General features: G+C 41.3%; 1 protein-coding gene across 1 annotated transcript; it reads right to left on the bottom strand.

Moving 5' to 3' along the window:
- Nucleotides 1–4,728: 4,728 nt before the first annotated feature.
- On the bottom strand, nt 4,729–19,860 carry LOC138638086 (receptor-transporting protein 4-like). The gene is made up of 3 exons (XM_069727073.1): nt 19,766–19,860; nt 8,657–8,830; nt 4,729–6,144 (listed from the first exon to the last, which is right to left on the bottom strand). Exons 2-3 carry the CDS (start codon nt 8,794–8,796, stop codon nt 5,715–5,717), a joined length of 570 nt encoding a protein of 189 aa, XP_069583174.1. The 5' UTR covers nt 8,797–8,830; nt 19,766–19,860; the 3' UTR covers nt 4,729–5,714.
- Between the last annotated feature and the right edge of the window lie 433 nt (nt 19,861–20,293).

Below are 20,293 nucleotides of genomic sequence, written 5' to 3'. Positions count from 1 at the left end.
ATGTAAAAAACAGGGTATTTGGTTGATACGTTTTTTGCAAAAAATTTATACTAAACTGCTCTACCAATCTTCACGGTATACCCTTATCAGAGCAGTCCTAACTAATGTATGCAATCCCTATCTGATGTATTTAAAAACCTGATCATCTGTATATAACCTGTGTGAACAGGGTTCAGAGAGGAAAAATCCATGTGTGCATACAGGGTAGAACAGCTTTTGTGCAGATAGCCCAAGAGAAGTGGTGGAACTCCCCAGTCTTGTAGACACAAGAGAACAATTATGGAAACAGGAACACATGGGCTACTTGCACAGTGAACAAGTCTGTATGATCATGTTCACACTCCACCAAGAAACCTGAAGACACAAAAGAGAATAGTGAAACCAAAAACACTCAGTTTGAAAAAATGTTGCAGTAATCCGCAAGTGCTAGTAAAAGATGTAAAAAACAGGGTATTTGGTTGATACGTTTTTTGCAAAAAATGTATACTAAGCTGCTCTACCAATCTTCACGGTATACCCTTATCAGAGCAGTCCTAACTAATGTATGCAATCCCTATCTGATGTATTTAAAAACCTGATCATCTGTATATAACCTGTGTGAACAGGGTTCAGAGAGGAAAAATCCATGTGTGCATACAGGGTAGAACAGCTTTTGTGCAGATAGCCCAAGAGGAGTGGTGGAACTCCCCAGTCTTGTAGACACAAGAGAACAATTATGGAAACAGGAACACATGGGCTACTTGCACAGTGAACAAGTCTGTATGATCATGTTCACACACCACCAAGAAACCTGAAGACACAAAAGAGAATAGTGAAACCAAAAACACTCAGTTTGAAAAAATGTTGCAGTAATCCGCAAGTGCTAGTAAAAGATGTAAAAAACAGGGTATTTGGTTGATACGTTTTTTGCAAAAAATGTATACTAAGCTGCTCTACCAATCTTCACGGTATACCCTTATCAGAGCAGTCCTAACTAATGTATGCAATCCCTATCTGATGTATTTAAAAACCTGATCATCTGTATATAACCTGTGTGAACAGGGTTCAGAGAGGAAAAATCCATGTGTGCATACAGGGTAGAACAGCTTTTGTGCAGATAGCCCAAGAGGAGTGGTGGAACTCCCCAGTCTTGTAGACACAAGAGAACAATTATGGAAACAGGAACACATGGGCTACTTGCACAGTGAACAAGTCTGTATGATCATGTTCACACACCACCAAGAAACCTGAAGACACAAAAGAGAATAGTGAAACCAAAAACACTCAGTTTGAAAAAATGTTGCAGTAATCCGCAAGTGCTAGTAAAAGATGTAAAAAACAGGGTATTTGGTTGATACGTTTTTTGCAAAAAATGTATACTAAGCTGCTCTACCAATCTTCACGGTATACCCTTATCAGAGCAGTCCTAACTAATGTATGCAATCCCTATCTGATGTATTTAAAAACCTGATCATCTGTATATAACCTGTGTGAACAGGGTTCAGAGAGGAAAAATCCATGTGTGCATACAGGGTAGAACAGCTTTTGTGCAGATAGCCCAAGAGGAGTGGTGGAACTCCCCAGTCTTGCAGACACAAGAGAACAATTATGGAAACAGGAACACATGGGCTGCCCCAGTGTGTCCAGCATTGCCCCCAGTGTGTCCAGCAATCTGCCCCAGTGTCTCCAGCATTGCCCCCAGTGTGTCCGACTCCAGCAATCTGCCCCAGTATGTCCAGCATATTGCCCAAAGACAGTGTCCAGCATTCTGGCCTGCCCGGGCCCCCCGGATTGCCGTTCGCAAAAAAAACAAAAAAAACCCGAGTTCCCCTCACCTGACCTGCGCTCCAGCGGTGAGCTCCCTCCAGCAGCGCGCACTCGCCAGCAACTGACAATGACGTCAGACGCCGGCGACGTGTGCGCTGCGCCTGCGGCCAACTTCAGCTGCCGGCCTCCAATTGGCTGGCGGCTGTTGTTAACTATTGACGTGCGGGCGCGTGCCCGCACGTCAATAGGTGAAACTGCCGCAGCACCGGTAGGGGCCCGGTGAGCAGATGAGACGGGGCCCGATGCGGGCCCCCTCTGCCCACCGGGCCCATACGCCAGTCAGGGCAGTAATGCCCTGATGGTGGCGGCCAATCTGAGTGGTAGCCCAGGGCCCCCCCAAACCACTGGGCCCTGGGCTACCGCCCAGATTGACCCTATTATAATCCACCCCTGCCTGTCTTTAGCTGCATGCATAGTCTTCCTCCACTGCACAGAGGCATGTGATTGGCCTTAAGTGGTCACAGAGGTTATGGAGGCGTGTTGCACAGCATTATGACAAAGCACCAGAGATGAAGCATTGAAGGAATCAAAGACTAGGGCAAAGAGAACGGGGAGGAGGGGGGGGGTGGCTACTGTGACAACAGTGGGGGTATAAGATAGGTGAGGTCCTAGGACAGGTGACCTATCATTTTATTTTTAATCCTTTCTCTCCCCTTAGGTGTCTGGAAAAACCTCAGAGTATAATAAATATTGGGGGAGGTTTTCACAGAAAATAGGGCTAGAAATGATTGGACCTCTTAAAATTAAAATTTGCCTGCTTTTCAATTTGGCAAAATTTGATTTGTGACAAATAAATTTGCCAGGAAAGAGGGAGTATTCACAGCAAGCAATGCTTTCACTTTTCATGATCATGCACAGCAAGTGATACTACCTGTCACATTACAATCTATACAATAAGAGCTATTTGGGGAAGCCTGCAGTCTGTGACTGATGCGATCTTCCATAATGTACACAATGGTGACTGACATTTGCATGGATCAAATCGCTCAAATTTGCTAGAATCTACAGATATCATGAAATTCAATTTGCATTGAATCGATGCGATCATCTCTAATTGGGACTTTGTATACAGAACAAACGATTTTACTTGGACTTATCCTAATTTGCCAACTGAGGGAAGGAACAACCACGGGAAGGGCAGCATCCAAAAAGGAAACAACCTATGCCAAAACATGGTATCCATCCACAGACAGCTGTTGTGGGGTATTTGCCCCTCATCAGTGTGGAGTAGGAAACTGGCTATTAGGAGCAGTGCCTAGTAAAAAGACTATAAACATAAGGATGAATGACCTTAGGGAGATAAAAAAAAAACAACACCGCGGAGACACCATCACGTGTTTCTCAATGCAGTGATCCAGAACAGTGCTCCCATCCCTTATGGGAAATATGCAAATGCATGTAGAAAAGCTGCGGAGACACCATCACGTGTTTCTCAACACAAGCAATAAATAGCCAGGTCTTTCACCGGGAAGGAACAACCACGGGAAGGGCAGCATCCAAAAAGGAAACCACCTATGCCAAAACATGGTATCCATCCACAGACAGCTGTTTCGTGATGGTGTCTCCGCGGAGTTGGATGTTTTGATCTCCCCAAGGTCATTCATCCTTATGTTTATAGTCCTTTTACTGGGCACTGCTCCTAATAGCCAGTTTCCTACTCCACACTGAGGAGAGGCAAATACCCCGAAACAGCGGTCTGTGGATGGATACCATGTTTTGGCATAGGTGGTTTCCTTTTTGGATGCTGCCCTTCCCGTGGTTGTTCCTTCCCAGTGAAAGACCTGGCTATTTATTGCCTGCGTTGAGAAACACGTGATGGTGTCTCCGCGGCTTTTCTACATGCATTTGCATATTTCTCATAAGGGATGGGAGCAGTGTTCTGGATCACTGCGTTGAGAAACACGTGATGGTGTCTCCGCGGTGTTGGATGTTTTGATCTCCCTGAGGTCATTCATCCTTATGTTTATAGTCCTTTTACTAGGCACTGCTCCTAATAGCCAGTTTCCAACTCCACACTGAGGAGGGGCAAATACTCCGAAACAGCTGTCTGGGGATGGATACCATGATTTGGCATAGGTGGTTTCCTTTTTGGATGCTGCCCTTCCCGTGGTTGTTCCTTCCCGGTGAAAGACCTGGTTATTTATTGCTTGCGTTGAGAAACACGTGATGGTGTCTCCGTAACATTATTATATGCCCCTCTTAGTGGAGAGGTGTGGTGAGGTAAGATGCGCCACTTGATGAATTCAGCGCATCTTCTATGTCGAATGCTCCTCTGTGTGCCTCGCCAGAAGTAAAACTTTAATCAGGGACTGGAGTAACATTTGTAGCGTAAATGCTACTAAAGTGGCATAAATTTTTATTAATTTGGCAGTCAAGTGCTGTTTTCATGCCCCACCCATGCTCCTCCCATTTTGGCAAAAACTGTGCAAAGGTGCCAAAAGTCGCAAAATTTTTTGCACAACTGTGTAGTACACCAGAAAAATGGCGTAAAACACTGATAAATAGGACCCATAGTCCCAGTGCAGCTTTTCAAAGTATGCTCTCTCTGAAACATCGTATTGTTTCAGATTAAAACATACACAGGTTCAATAACGCAGGCAGTGTCTGGTTCATGCTGCCCATGATTCACGCTGCATGAATCCCACACAGATAGATTTTTTTATCCCACACATTAACTTTTTCTTCAATTCCTGGAATAAAATAAAGATTTAGACTGAAGCGAATCAGTGATTGCCAGTTAGTGCCACTTTCTGACTGCTTAATGTCACTTAAAATGGGGTGAGAAACAAAAGTTTGGTTTGACTGAACTGAATAATCCTCCTAAGTGATCATTATTTCGTTAGAAGAATTGGATTTTAAACATTTGTAAAGCAAAATTATAAAAAAAAAATATAAATAAAAATGTATAAATCAGCAGACATGTTGATGCCTTAACGTTTATTCCTGAGATATACAAATCTGGGTATTACTTCATTATATATTATACATTTACATGGACTTATTTTTATTTTTTAGTTTCTTCCTATTTAGAAACACCCAGTTGAGAAACACAGGTACTGCTATACATCAAGTTAACAAAGATTTTATAAATCCAACACAACTGAAAAATTCTGCGACACTCACCACTGATGAAAAGCTTCTCTTACACAACACGACCCACCGATGCAAAGTAACAGATTGGCAACAGATGTTTTGTATGTCTTCATGTTTCCTTTAGGGCTAATGCAAATGTGGAGCTACCGAAACAGCTGATGGCAATCTGTTACATCCTATGACCAAATGATGCAATAACGAGAAGCTTTACATCAGCAGCGAATGCAGGAGTCTTTTTTGTCATGTGAAACTTTCTAAGTAGCATGCATTTAAAATTTTATATTTTTTCTACATCAAAGTACGGTATTTGTCAGCCATTCACTTAACTAGGCTTCAAAACTTTACACAAATCCACCAAATCTCTGGCACATCTCCCCCTTCTTTTTTTTTCAAAGATAAAGCTAGAAGTAGGGAGTGAGCAGTACCTAACAAATCAGAGTGTGGAGAGTGGGAAAGTATTTATATACTTAGTGAGGGCAGACAAAAAACTTGTAGATGGGGAAGAAAGCATATGATGAGAAAATCACTACAGAAATGAAGCTGTGCTGATACATGAGAGCTAGTGCAGGTAGCATCCTCCTGGACATACACACCTCTCACATCCAGCATATATTATTGGGAGGGACATGTCCGGGAGAGAAATCTGAAACTAGGAGTAGGCTGAAAACTTCAAATTGGTGAATGAAGGGATAAAGATTGCAGACAATTTTTTTCACATAAATTTTAACTTATTTTTTTTTTATCTAACAATAGCCTCTAGCATATGTAAAATTATGTATCACATGCCAAATAAATTATTAGTTTTTAAGGAACAATTAATTTTTAGATAGGTACATTAGTGCTAATGCACCAGCACCAACACCTACAAGAGCAGAAAGCAAACCAAGTGATGATGATGTTTCTTGAGAGGTCATCTGCCTATCGCACAAATTCAACTGGCAAGCCTCACAATGCTCTTCATCATGCGGGCCATCCAGAGAACCATAAGTGTGTGGTGGACGGTCATCATTCGCATTTTCTTTCCCATAAAATGCCTTCTGAATATGACTAACTACATTGCTGATGACTCTTTCTATATTTTCAGAGTGTATCATAGGCTCTTGCATTTTTGTGCATTTTTGACATCCCTGTTTGAAAATCCTCATTGCCACGCTGCCACGTCGCTGAAAATGGTTCTGCTTCATACAGAACAAGATGAAGACTTTTGATGAGCTCCAACTGCGTTTACAACTTAAGCAGCGAAAGCTAGAGAAAGATAGAAAAAAGCATACGTATTAGAAACACATCGCCATTTACAGCTTTCTATTAAAATGTAGAAAATTATATGACTGTCAACATCCTTCATGGAAATGCAGTTTTGGCCCAGAGATTATTATTTTTTTGCATTGCCAAAAGGCATGTGCCAGCTGCTATTGTGCCCTGGGAGAGCGAGAGCGATCAGTCCAGGTTTGCTGCATCCCTTAAGACAAACGGTTGGGGAGTTGCAAGTAGCTCACATCCCTCATTGCCCTCTTACAAAAATGTAACTGGTATATTTTACACTGTATTATTTTATTTCCATTACCCATGCAGTCTGAAAATTACAGGATTAATATGTATTTTTTAAATAAATATGATTAAAAAAAAAAATAATTGCCAATTTTAAAAAAGATGCATGCAGCACAAAAATCTGATTACACAATAGATAATTTTCTGGTGATTGCATCTTTTTAAATTAATTCTGCAAATGTTCATGGCATGCAAGAAACAAGCGTGTACAAGAGCCATAATTCCTGGGACAAGAACCGGCCTAGCTGTGGCTAATAACTATTAAAGAATTGTCCCTATAAAGGGTTTAGCTAAAATCAACAAAAAATATTATATGGACAACTCCAATAACCATTGGTCTTTGTATATAACGAACTGTGCCTGCGAACCGTGGTATTCACTTTATCAACTGCGGCTATTGGATAACACATTTTTATTGCATGGTGTATGATGTTTAACTACAGGTCCTTCTCAAAAAATTAGCATATAGTGTTAAATTTCATTATTTACCATAATGTAATGATTACAATTAAACTTTCATATATTATAGATTCATTATCCACCAACTGAAATTTGTCAGGTCTTTTATTGTTTTAATACTGATGATTTTGGCATACAACTCCTGATAACCCAAAAAACCTGTCTCAATAAATTAGCATATTTCACCCATCCAATCAAATAAAAGTGTTTTTTAATAACAAACAAAAAAACCATCAAATAATAATGTTCAGTTATGCACTCAATACTTGGTCGGGAATCCTTTGGCAGAAATGACTGCTTCAATGCGGCGTGGCATGGAGGCAATCAGCCTGTGACACTGCTGAGATGTTATGGAGGCCCAGGATGCTTCAATAGCGGCCTTAAGCTCATCCAGAGTGTTGGGTCTTGCGTCTCTCAACTTTCTCTTCACAATATCCCACAGATTCTCTATGGGGTTCAGGTCAGGAGAGTTGGCAGGCCAATTGAGCACAGTAATACCATGGTCAGTAAACCATTTACCAGTGGTTTTGGCACTGTGAGCAGGTGCCAGGTCGTGCTGAAAAAATGAAATCTTCATCACCATAAAGCATTGACCCTGCCCTTGATGAAACACAGTGGACCAACACCAGCAGCTGACATGGCACCCCACACCATCACTGACTGTGGGTACTTGACACTGGACTTCAGGCATTTTGGCATTTCCTTCTCCCCAGTCTTCCTCCAGACTCTGGCACCTTGATTTCCGAATGACATGCAAAATTTGCTTTCATCAGAAAAAAGTACTTGGGACCACTTAGCAACAGTCCAGTGCTGCTTCTCTGTAGCCCAGGTCAGGTGCTTCTGCCGCTGTTTATGGTTCAAAAGTGGCTTTACCTGGGGAATGCGGCACCTGTAGCCCATTTCCTGCACACGCCTGTGCACGGTGGCTCTGGATGTTTCCACACCAGACTCAGTCCACTGCTTCCTCAGGTTCCCCAAGGTCTGGAATCGGTCCTTCTCCACAATCTTCCTCAGGGTCCGGTCTCCTCTTCTCGTTGTACAGCGTTTTCTGCCACATTGTTTCCTTCCAACAGACTTACCATTGAGGTGCCTTGATACAGCACTCTAGGAACAGCCTATTTGTTGAGAAATTTCTTTCTGGGTCTTACCCTCTTGCTTGAGGGTGTCAATGATGGCCTTCTTGACATCTGTCAGGTCGCTAGTCTTACCCATGATGGGGGTTTTGAGTAATGAACCCTTCAGGGAGTTTATATAAGCCTCAGGTATCTTTTGCATGTGTTTAGAGTTAATTAGTTGATTCAGAAGATTAGGGTAATAGGTCGTTTAGAGAACCTTTTCTTGATACGCTAATTTATTGAGACAGGTTTTTTGGGTTATCAGGAGTTGTATGCCAAAATCATCAGTATTAAAACAATAAAAGACCTGACAAATTTCAGTTGGTGGATAATGAATCTATAATATATGAAAGTTTAATTGTAATCATTACATTATGGTAAATAATGAAATTTAACACTATATGCTAATTTTTTGAGAAGGACCTGTATATGTGCTTGTTGTTTTGCTTATATCCTTTTTTTTATTGTTACTTGCTATGCGAGACTAACAATTGAATTCATCAAGCAGGTATTTGCACAACTGATGGGGATTAGTGCGGATTGACCACAATGCACCTCATTTTTACATAGGGTTCCCAAAAAGAGAGCAAAGTACCCCCAATGCTTTCTAAATGTTTTTAAAGCTTTAAGTTTACCTGCCAAATGTTCTCTGTGAAAAGTATGTAGCATCATTCTTTTTCTGAAGGTTTTTGTCCACATGTAAACTCCATCCATGAGGAACTCCTGAATTGCCTATCTCACTGGCAAAATCTTCAATCCAAGCTGTATTATTCATTCTCACTCCGATTTAATAGGATATTCTAGTTCTTCTGCAATAAAACAAAACCCTGGTAATATTATATAACACGAATACAATGTTTAAAATTGGCTTAAAAAATCCTTGTAAAAAATATTTTAATATCTGCCACATTGTCTTCATTTCAGTGCCGGGTGCAGGTCTGGGTATATCCAATTTTCCTTTGTTTTCCATGGAGGAGAACATTTCCCTCACACTGCATGTGTCTACATAAATCATAATGGAGAAGGGCGGCAATGAAGCTAATGAACTACGCCCAGCAATCAGCCCTCGTCACATATGTCACTCGTCAAATCAAACACTGACATGGGGAGGGGGCAGTAAGATTTGTGAAATGATATGCAGAAGTAAGGCTGGTGCCATATCAGAATACCGGGGCAGACGTCACAATCTAGTACATTGAAGAGTTTTACCAAGTTGTATTTCAATAACATTTATTCAGAAGTCTAGGGTTTGTTTTTTAAACAGATATTTTTTATATGTATTTGACGTGTATCTATGTTTTTACCACACATATGGCATCCATTCTGATTCTATTAAATAAAAATGTAAAAGATTATTTTTCTCCTATAAGGCTTTTATTTTAAAAAAAAGTTGGGCGGTGGGGCTTTCACAGAATAATTGACTTGACTGGCCAATTTTGGTTTGCAAATTGGATGAAAATTGGATATCTCCATTGGGGCAAAAAACGGGACCCCTTTTGGAAGGTGCGTGAAAAAAACATACAGGAAACTGCAGAAATAAAAAAAACTGGTGTGATTGTTCCAATTTTATTGCCACTTGAGTACATTGTACGACCTTGTTACAACGGATATAATTAGCATGCATGAAAAATGAATGCATTTGCCCTCTATTCTATGAGACCACTGTCATCACATTTTTCCCTCTACAGGGATATGGGCTTTAACCATTTTATACGTATTGTCTATGTTGTCTATGCTACTAATTGTTCTATTGGTATTATGCTATTTTAAAATTGTTGAGTAAACCCCTTCATGACCCAGCCTATTTTGACCTTTTGCAATTCTGACCAGTGTCGCTTTATGAGGTAATAACTCAGGAACGCTTCAACGGATCCTAGCGGTTCTGAGAATGTTTTTTCATGACATATTGGGCTTCATGTTGGTGGTAAATTTAGGTCGATAATTTTTGCGTTTATTTGTGAAAAAATGGAAATTTGGCGAAAATTTTGAAAATTTTGCAATTTTCAAATTGTGAATTTTTATTCTGTTAAATGAGAGAGTTATGTGACACAAAATAGTTAACATTACCCACGTCTACTTTACATCAGCACAATTTTGGAAACAAATTCTTTATTGCTAGGAAGTTATAAGGGTTAAAATTTGACCAGCAACTTCTCATTTTTACAACAAAATTTACAAAACCATTTTTTTAGGGACCACCTCACATTTGAAGCCAGTTTGAGGGGTCTATATGGCTGAAAATCCCCAAAAGTGACACCATTCTAAAAACTGCACCCCTCAAGGTGCTCAAAACCACATTCAAAAAGCTTATTAACCCTTCAGGTGCTTCACAGCAGCAGAAGCAACATGGAAGGAAAAAATGAACATTTAACTTTTTAGTCACAAAAATGATCTTTTAGCAACAATTTTTTTTATTTTCTCAAGGGTAAAAAGAAAAACTGGACACGAAAAGTTTGCAGAGCCCCTGATGTGTCTGAACAGTAGAAACCCCCACAAGTGACCCCATTTTGGAAACTAGACCCCACAAGGAACTTACAGTTAGGGCCAGAAATATTTGGACAGTGACACAATTTTCGCGAGTTGGGCTCTGCATGCCACCACATTGGATTTGAAATGAAACCTCTACAACGGAATTCAAGTGCAGATTGTAACGTTTAATTTGAAGGCTTGAACAAAAATATCTGATAGAAAATGTAGGAATTGTACACATTTCTTTACAAACACTTCACATTTTAGGAGGTCAAAAGTAATTGGACAAATAAACATAACCCAAACAAAATATTTTTATTTTCAATATTTTGTTGCAAATCCTTTGGAGGCAATCACTGCCGTAAGTCTGGAACCCATGGACATCACCAAACGCTGGGTTTCCTCCTTCTTAATGCTTTGCCAGGCCTTTACAGCCGCAGCCTTCAGGTCTTGCTTGTTTGTGGGTCTTTCCATCTTAAGTCTGGATTTGAGCAAGTGAAATGCATGCTCAATTGGGTTTAGATCTGGAGATTGACTTGGCCATTGCAGAATGTTCCACTTTTTGGCACTCATGAACTCCTGGGTAGCTTTGGCTGTATGCTTGGGGTCATTGTCCATCTGTACTATGAAGCGCCGTCCAATCAACTTTGCAGCATTTGGCTGAATCTGGGCTGAAAGTATATCCCGGTACACTTCAGAATTCATCCGGCTACTCTTGTCTGCTCTTATGTCATCAATAAACACAAGTGACCCAGTGCCATTGAAAGCCATGCATGCCCATGCCATCACGTTGCCTCCACCATGTTTTACAGAGGATGTGGTGTGCCTTGGATCATGTGCCGTTCCCTTTCTTCTCCAAACTTTTTTCTTCCCATCATTCTGGTACAGGTTTATCTTTGTCTCATCTGTCCATAGAATACTTTTCCTGAACTGAGCTGGCTTCTTGAGGTGTTTTTCTGCAAATTTAACTCTGGCCTGTCTATTTTTGGTATTGATGAATGGTTTGCATCTAGATGTGAACCCTTTGTATTTACTGTCATGGAGTCTTCTCTTTACTGTTGACTTAGAGACAGATACACCTACTTCACTGAGAGTGTTCTGGACTTCAGTTGATGTTGTGAACGGGTTCTTCTTCACCAAATTAAGTATGCGGCGATCATCCACCACTGTTGTCATCCGTGGACGCCCAGGCCTTTTTGAGTTCCCAAGCTCACCAGTCAATTCCATTTTTCTCAGAATGTACCCAACTGTTGATTTTGCTACTCCAAGCATGTCTGCTATCTCTCTGATGGATTTTTTCTTTTTTTTCAGCCTCAGGATGTTCTGCTTCACCTCAATTGAGAGTTCCTTTGACCGCATGTTGTCTGCTCACAGCAACAGCTTCCAAATGCAAAACCACACACCTGGAATCCACCCCTGACCTTTTAACTACTTCATTGATTACAGGTTAACGAGGGAGACGCCTTCAGAGTTAATTGCAGCCCTTAGAGTCCATTGTCCAATTACTTTTGGTCCCTTGAAAAAGAGGACGCTATGCATTACAGAGCTATGATTCCTAAACCCTTTCTCCGATTTGGATGTGGAAACTATCATATTGCAGCTGGGAGTGTGCACTTTCAGCCCATATTATATATATAATTGTATTTCTGAACATGTTTTTGTAAACAGCTAAAATAACAAAACTTGTGTCACTGTCCAAATATTTCTGGCCCTAACTGTATCTAGATATGTGGTGAGCACTTTGAACCCCCAAGTGCTTCACAGAAGATTACAATGCAGAGCCATGAAAATAAAAAATCATTTTTCTTTCCTCAAAAATTACGTTTCAGTAACCAATTTTTTTATTTTCACAAGGGTAACAGGAGAAGTGGACCACAATATTTGTTGCCCAGTTTAACCTGAGTACGCTGATACTCCATATGTGGGGGTAAACCACTGCTTGGGCATACGTCGGGGCTCGGAAGTGAAGTAGTGACGTTTTGAAATGCAGACTTTGATGGAATGGTATGCGGGCATCACATTGTGTTTTCAGAGCCCCTGATGTGCCTAAACAGTAGAAACCCCCCACAAGTGACCCCATTTTGAAACTAGACCCCCCAAGGAACTTATCTAGATGTGCGGTGACCACTTTAACCCCCAAGTGTTAACCCCCCAAGTGCTTCACAGAAGTTTATAATGCAGAGCCGTGAAAATAAAAAATCATTTTTCTTTCCTCAAAAATTATGTTTTAGCAAGCAATTTTTTATTTTCGCAAGGGTAACAAGAGAAATTGGACCCCAATTGTTGTTGCCCAGTTTGTCCTAAGTATGCTGGTACCCCATATGTGGGGGTAAACCACTGTTTGGGTGCACGTCAGGGCTCGGAAGTGAGGGAGCACCATTTGACTTTTTTGACTTTTTGAACACAAGATTGGCTGGAATCAATGGTGGCGCCATGTTGCGTTTGGAGACCCCCTGATGCACCTAAACAGTGAAAACCCCTCAATTCTAACTCCAATACTCACCCCAACACATCCCAAACCCTAATCCCAACTCTAGCCATAACCCTAATCACAACCCTAACCCCAACACACCCCTAACCATAACCCTAACCCCAACACTCCCCTAACCCTAATCCCAACCCTAACCCTAATCCTAACCCTAATCCCAACCCTAACCACAACCCTAACCACAAAACACCCCTAAAGCTAACCATAACCCTAACCACAAGCCTAATCTTAACCCTATTTCCAACCGTAACCCTAAGGCTATGTGCCCACATTGCGGATTCGTGTGAGATATTTCCGCACCATTTTTTAAAAATCCGCAGGTAAAAGGCACTGCGTTTTACCTGTGGATTTACCATGGATTTCCAGTGTTTTTTGTGCGGATTTCACCTGCGGATTCCTATTAAGGAACAGGTGTAAAATGCTGCGGAATCCGCACAAAGAATTGACATGCTGTGGAAAATACAACGCAGCGTTTCCGCGCGGTATTTTCCGCACAATGGGCACAGCGGATTTGGTTTTCCATAGGTTTACATGGTACTGTAAACCTGATGGAAAACTGCTATGAATCCGCAGCGGCCAATCCGCTGCGGATCCGCAGCCAAATCCACACCGCGTGCACATAGCCTAATTCTAACCCTAACCCTAGTTCTAACCCTAATTCTAACCCTATCCCTAGCCCTAACCCTATCCCTAGCCCTAACCCTAGTTCTAACCCTAACCCTAGTGGAAAAATAAAAGTAAATATAATTTTCTTTATTTTATTATTGTCCCTACCTATGGGGGTGATAAAGGGGGGTTCATTTACTATTTTATTTTGATCACAGTGATCAAAATGAACCTGGAACGAATCTGCCGGCCGGCAGATTCGGTGGGCGCACTGCGCATGCACCCGCCATTTTGGAAGATGGCAGCGCCCATGGAGAAGACGGACGGACACAAAGAGGCTTGGTAAGTATGAGGGGGGGGATCGGAGCACGGGGGCATAGGCGTCACAGGTCGGATTGGCCCCGACTTTCATGAAGCCTACGTGGCGTCACAGGTCGAGAAGGGGTTAAAGTTATGTTTTAATTCTGCATTTTTTGTCATTTCTCAGTTCACTGATCCCTCAGTGACCTGCCCCCTATTTTACAAACTGAATATAATAGGCAGGCAGGTGCCAGAGCTGTAGCATGATACGTGGGTAATATACATATTTGTGTTTTATTTAGACAATTTATTTATTTTATAAAAACTATGTCTAAATAAAATGAAAATATGCATATTATCCCCGTATCATGCTACGGTCAAATTTTTTCCCCAAAAAAAACATATTATATTCAGTATGTAAAATAAGGGGCAGGTCAGTGAGGGATCAGCGACCGGTCATAAGCCATACAGATGAATAGCTAATCAGAGCACCACATGAAGTCCCCCCCCCCCCCCCCCCCACAAGCCACCCCAGAGCACGAGCATATCATTAACTCAAAACTGAAAATAAAGATAAAACAACAACAACAAGACGGATTTCATCAACCAATGTATCATTTTAATCAGTATAACGGCACCAACCTGACTTTGTGTACGTTACTGTGCACAATCCTGCTGACAGGTTCCCTTAAAATAATTGTGTTTCTAAACAGCAAAAGCACAAAAAGAGGATTCAGAGATCCTCCAGAAAAAACAGCAAAAAGGCAGAGATGTTTATCTACCTAGGCTTCCAAACAAATGCACTATTAGGAAGCAGTAGACCCATGTGGTTAAGATGGCGGCCATCTTAACCACATGGGTTCACTGCATCCTAATAGTGCATTTGTTTGGAGGCCTAGGTAGATAAATAATTGTGTTTGCAAATTGTCTCTTCAGAGAGGAAGAGGACTAGAACTCTAGTGCCACCTATTGGAAGTAGAAATCCTAACAGTCAATGTTGACCCTTTATCTTCACATGACTTAGGCTACTTTCACACTTGCGTTGTGTGACGGACGTTGCAATGTGTCGTTTTGGAGAACAAACGCATCCTGCAAAGTTGCCCGCAGGATGTGTTTTTTTTCTCCATAGACTTGCATGAGCGACGCATGGCCACACATCGCATCCATCGTGCGACGGATGCGTCATGTTTTTGGTGGCTGCAACGCACAAAAAACGTTCACTGTAACGATTTTTTGTCTGTCGGTTCCGCTTTTTCTGACCGCACATGCGCGGCCGGAACCCCGCCCCCTTCTCCCCGCTCATCACACTGGGCAGCGGATGCATTGTAAAACTGCATCCGCTGCCCACATTGTGCTACATTAGCACACTGTCCGTCGGTACGTTGGCCTGACGCATTGCGACGGCCCCGTACGGCAGACTAGTGTGAAAGCAGCCTTAGGGGAAAAGTCAAACCAGTATCTAATTGTGTATGTATGTAACACATTCCCTTACCTGCACTAGTCTAGTTACAGCAAGATTTCTGCTCAGACAGGCCAGGAGCCTTCTGGTATTATATAGTGAATACTGTAAGGAATTGGGGGAGTTTCCATAATTGCCAGCAATAAGTGTGGATAGTTGTGAGGTCTGATTTTGTGATCATGGTAAATAAATATGCAACAGCCTGAAGTAAAAGGCTTTTGTTGAGCAAAATGTGAATTTTTTACTTAATGTTATTTTCTTTTGCTGAGGAAAAAAATGGCTTAAAATAAACTCCTAAGGCCGCCGTCACACATGCGAGTTTTACGGACGTAAGAGCACAGAATCTACGTCCGTAAAACTCGCAAAAAATACGGCACAATTATTCTCTATGCCCCTGCTCCTATTTGCCGTATTTTACTGATCAGTATTATACGGCTTTCTACGGCCGTACAAAATCGCAGCATGCTGCGTTTGTCACCGTACTGCGCAAGAAATACGCCAATGAAAGTCTATGGAAGCGTGAAAAATACGGATTACACACGGACAAGCAGTGTGACTTGCGAGAAATACGCAGCGCTGTTAGAGAGAAAAGCCGGTAATTCAGTGCGGTGTACAGTAAAATCACACTGACAGCTTCCAGTCCAATAGATATAATAAATGTGTACACATAGAATAGGTATATATATATATGTCAGTGAGACACATATATGTATATATATTAATATTTATTCCAGCGCTATACAGCTTGAAAGCCGGTAATTCAATTACCGGCTTTTTCTTTCTCCTTCATAAAACCCGACATGATTTGAGACATGGTTTACATACAGTAAACCATGTCTTCTCTCCATTTTTTTTGCAGATTCCACACTACTAATGTCAGTAGTGTGTATCTGCAAAATTTGGCCGTTCTAGCTCTTAAAATAAAGGGTTAACTGGCGGAAAAAATTGGCGTGGGCTCCCGCGCAATTTTCTCCGCCAGAGTAGTAAAGCCAGTGACTGAGGGCAGATATTAATAGCCTGGAGAGGGTCCACGGTTATTGGCCCCCCCCTGGCTAAAAATATCTGCCCCCAGCCACCCCAGAACAGGCACATCTGGAAGATGCGCCTATTCTGGCACTTGGCCACTCTCTTCCCATTCCCGTGTAGCGGTGGGATATGGGGTAATGAAGAGTTAATGCCACTTTTTTGCATCATTTGCGGTGAGGCGCCCTCTGCTGGCTGTTCATAGATCGTGGGAAATTACCTAGAAAGCTCCCTGGCTCCCTGGCTTTCTAGGTAATTTCCCACGATCTATGAACAGCCAGCAGAGGGCGCCTCACCGCAAATGAAGCTAAATATAGATCATTGATCTATTTTTAGCCTCATTCCCTGGGGTTTTGCAGCGAGGAGCAGCCTGCATTAGCACAGCTCCTTGCTGCAAAATGTTTTAACCCCTTCAGAAGGATTTACATCGTTGGACGTTACAGATCTGCGGAGGGTAAGTATATTGTTGGTTTATTATGTTTCTTTACTCACAGAACGAGGGTCTTCAGTGACTGGATTGGGCGTTGAATAAAATACTACAACAACCATTGTTTTTATTTCATTAAAATAATTTTAAAGAATGTGTTTGTGTTTTATTTAACCCTTCACTACAATTGGATTAATAATGGATAGGTGTCATAATTGACGCCTCTCCATTATTAATTAGGCTTAATGTCACCTTACAATAGCAAGGTGGCATTAACCCTTCATTACCCCATATCCCACCGCTACACGGGAATGGGAAGAGAGTGGCCAAGTGCCAGAATAGGCGCATCTTCCAGATGTGCCTGTTCTGGGGTGGCTGGGGGCAGATATTTTTAGCCAGGGGGGGGCCAATAACCGTGGACCCTCTCCAGGCTATTAATATCTGCCCTCAGTCACTGGCTTTACTACTCTGGCGGAGAAAATTGCGCGGGAGCCCACGCCAATTTTTTCCGCCAGTTAACCCTTTATTTTAAGAGCTAGAACGGCCAAATTTTGCAGATACACACTACTGACATTAGTAGTGTGGAATCTGCAAAAAAAATGGAGAGAAGACATGGTTTACTGTATGTAAACCATGTCTCAAATCATGTCGGGTTTTATGAAGGAGAAAGAAAAAGCCGGTAATTGAATTACCGGCTTTCAAGCTGTATAGCGCTGGAATAAGTATTAATATATATACATATATGTGTCTACTGACATATATATATATATATATATATATATATATATATTCTTTTCTTTTTGGGACACATGGATCACTTCTATAGCGGTATGTTGGTTTTGCAAGCCTGCGAGAAAACCACGCAGTACGGATGCCATACGGATTACATACGGAGGATGCCATGCGCAAAAAACGCTGACACAGCCTGCCTACGGAGGAGCAACGGACCATTTTTTTGGGGACTTTTCAGCGTATTACGGCCGTAATATACGGACCGTATTGTTTTACGCTGTGTGTGACGCCGGCCTAAGGCATTTTTTTTCATCTATAAAAGGCTTTCATTTCAAAAACCCCGTGCTTCACATCAAGTCATTGATTTTAATGGCTATGTGTTCTAGCCATGAAAAACACAAGTATGTTAAACACATGTGAATGGAGTCTAACCACAAGTGTGGGTTGAACAATGTTACTTACAGAAGTCCATGTAGCATCCTAACTTGCCTCTAATCAGTATGGCTGCCGTCACACTAGCAGTATTTGGTCAGTATTTTACCTCAGTATTTGTAAGCCAAAACCAGGAGTGGAACAATTAGAGGAAAAGTATAATAGAAACATGTGCACCACTTCTGTATTTATCACCCACTCCTGGTTTTGGTTACAAATATTGTTGTAAAATACTGACCAAATACTAATAGTGTGACTACAGCCTAAGGGTTCATACTCACTTGCGTGAAATACGGCAGAGTCTCGCATGGTAACACCCGGCTCTGCCGCCGGCACTTGGGAGCGGAGCGTGCGGCTCCATGTATTGCTATGCGGCCGCACGCTCTGCTCTGGAGTGCCGGCGGCAGAACCGGGAGTTACCATGCGAGGGTCGGCCGTATTTCACGCAAGTGAGTATGAACCCTTATGGCAATTATTGTACAGCAGAGAAATCGTTTCAGCGACTGCACATAGCCTATTATGCCATATGACCCTTACAATCAGAATGTGATAACACTAGCAAAGCATTTAGACGTGTTTTTTTCCATTTGTTTTTTTTTTTTCAGGCAGAAAAAATGCTGAGTTTGCATAGTAGCAAAATTAATGGGATTTCTAAAACATCTCAAACATTCAAACTTACAGTAGATTTTTTTCCCTTTGCATAAATTGTCCTGCATTTTTCCTCTTTAATAAACACAGCACTTCAATTATTTTAATAATATCCATTCCTCCCGCACATTGAGAAAAATGAAAAACAAAAGCCCATTGTGTGAACATACCCTTATGGTGTGTCAAATAATGTAATTCTATTGTGGGTTAAGAGGTTTTTTTTTTTTTTTATTAATCTGGCATCTAATCTTTTTTGGTCCCCTTATGGTTTTCAAGCTCCGTGCCAACCAGTGTGATTAAACTACAATACATCAAATGTACAATGAAGGCTATGGCCATCCAATGTGCTGCACATGAAAGCCACAGAATAAAGTGATCACCCCTGGACTAAAGGTGTGGAGTCCTTGGGAATATGTACAGTGAAGAACCCAGACAATAGGGGACCAGAGAAATCGAAACATGCCAATGGGTTTATTAGCTAGCACTGTGCAAAACTATGCGATTGCCATGTGAGTTCACTGCGATTTTTAATCGCACCATCCGTTTTACACCTGTATGCAATGCTTCTTTTTTTCTCAGCAACTATTTTTATACAATCATTTACAGGACCATTTACAGTGTTCCATGGCACAGAATGGTAAGGTATGTGTAAAAAACGGACGGAAAACGCATGGTCCGTATTCCATGAGTTTTTTTATCGCACCCATTGACTTGCATTGGCGAGACTCGCAGCAAATCGCAGCATGCTGCGATTTTTTTTCTCAGTCCGATTTCGGCTGAGAAAAAAAAATCGCAAATGAGATGTCACTTATTGAATAACATTGGTCCGAGTGCAATCCGATTTTTTATCGGATTGCACTCGTCCGTTTTGCTCGCAAGTGAGTATGAGCCCTAAGGAGAATAACTGTGCACATTAGGAATGGGTACAAAGAAGACATACAATGTTAAAGAAGTAGCACCCAGATTACAATTAGTGTTCTCACTTTTGTAAATTGCGTTTTCTAAAAAAAGAAAATAAGTTTAAGGTGTATTAAATCCAGAGGAACTTGCATAGCGAAGCATCATACAAGAACAAACCTTAGAAATAAAACATAATATGGAAAAACAAGTTATATATTCACTTGAATTTAGTTTCGTTGAGTGCAGCTTTATCGTTTTACCTGTTTTGCTGTAAATGTCGGAGATTTCTTTCTTTCCTCTTTCGTGTGAAACGTTGGAAAGCCTTTGGCTTAATATCTGCAGCATCGTCTCCTCCTCCTCTGGGATAAATACTGGTTTCTCAGAAACGAAACTACTCAGGTTTCAGTTCTCCCTAGGAATGATGCTGGTGTTTAGTCAATCTATTGGCCTAGAAAAAAAGGAATGATCTTAAAAAGACTTTATGTAGATGACTTTTGTAATCAATGTAATAAAATGTTTTACATATTTTTCAAGAAAAGGGAAGGTGCAGTCACCATATACACGTGTGAACTACAATCACCAGTTCATTGGCAAGTACAAAATAATAGTAGTCACCTCCAAAGTGAAAAGTTGGGGAAAATAAATTAATAGACATATAATAAAAATGTTCCCCAACCCAACCCCCTAAATATAAAAGCTTACATAGGGCGCTTTTACTTACAGCATCTAGTGTTTGGAGGGATTTTTGTTTCTTTGCTTGCAAAATGCTGCAGGAAGATGTCGATCAA

The sequence above is a fragment of the Ranitomeya imitator genome, chromosome 5 (genome assembly GCF_032444005.1).
Source record: "Ranitomeya imitator isolate aRanImi1 chromosome 5, aRanImi1.pri, whole genome shotgun sequence".
Lineage (NCBI taxonomy): Eukaryota > Metazoa > Chordata > Amphibia > Anura > Dendrobatidae > Ranitomeya > Ranitomeya imitator.
The sequence above is the reverse complement of the archived record's forward strand: the minus strand, read 5'-3'. Positions and strand labels throughout refer to the sequence as shown.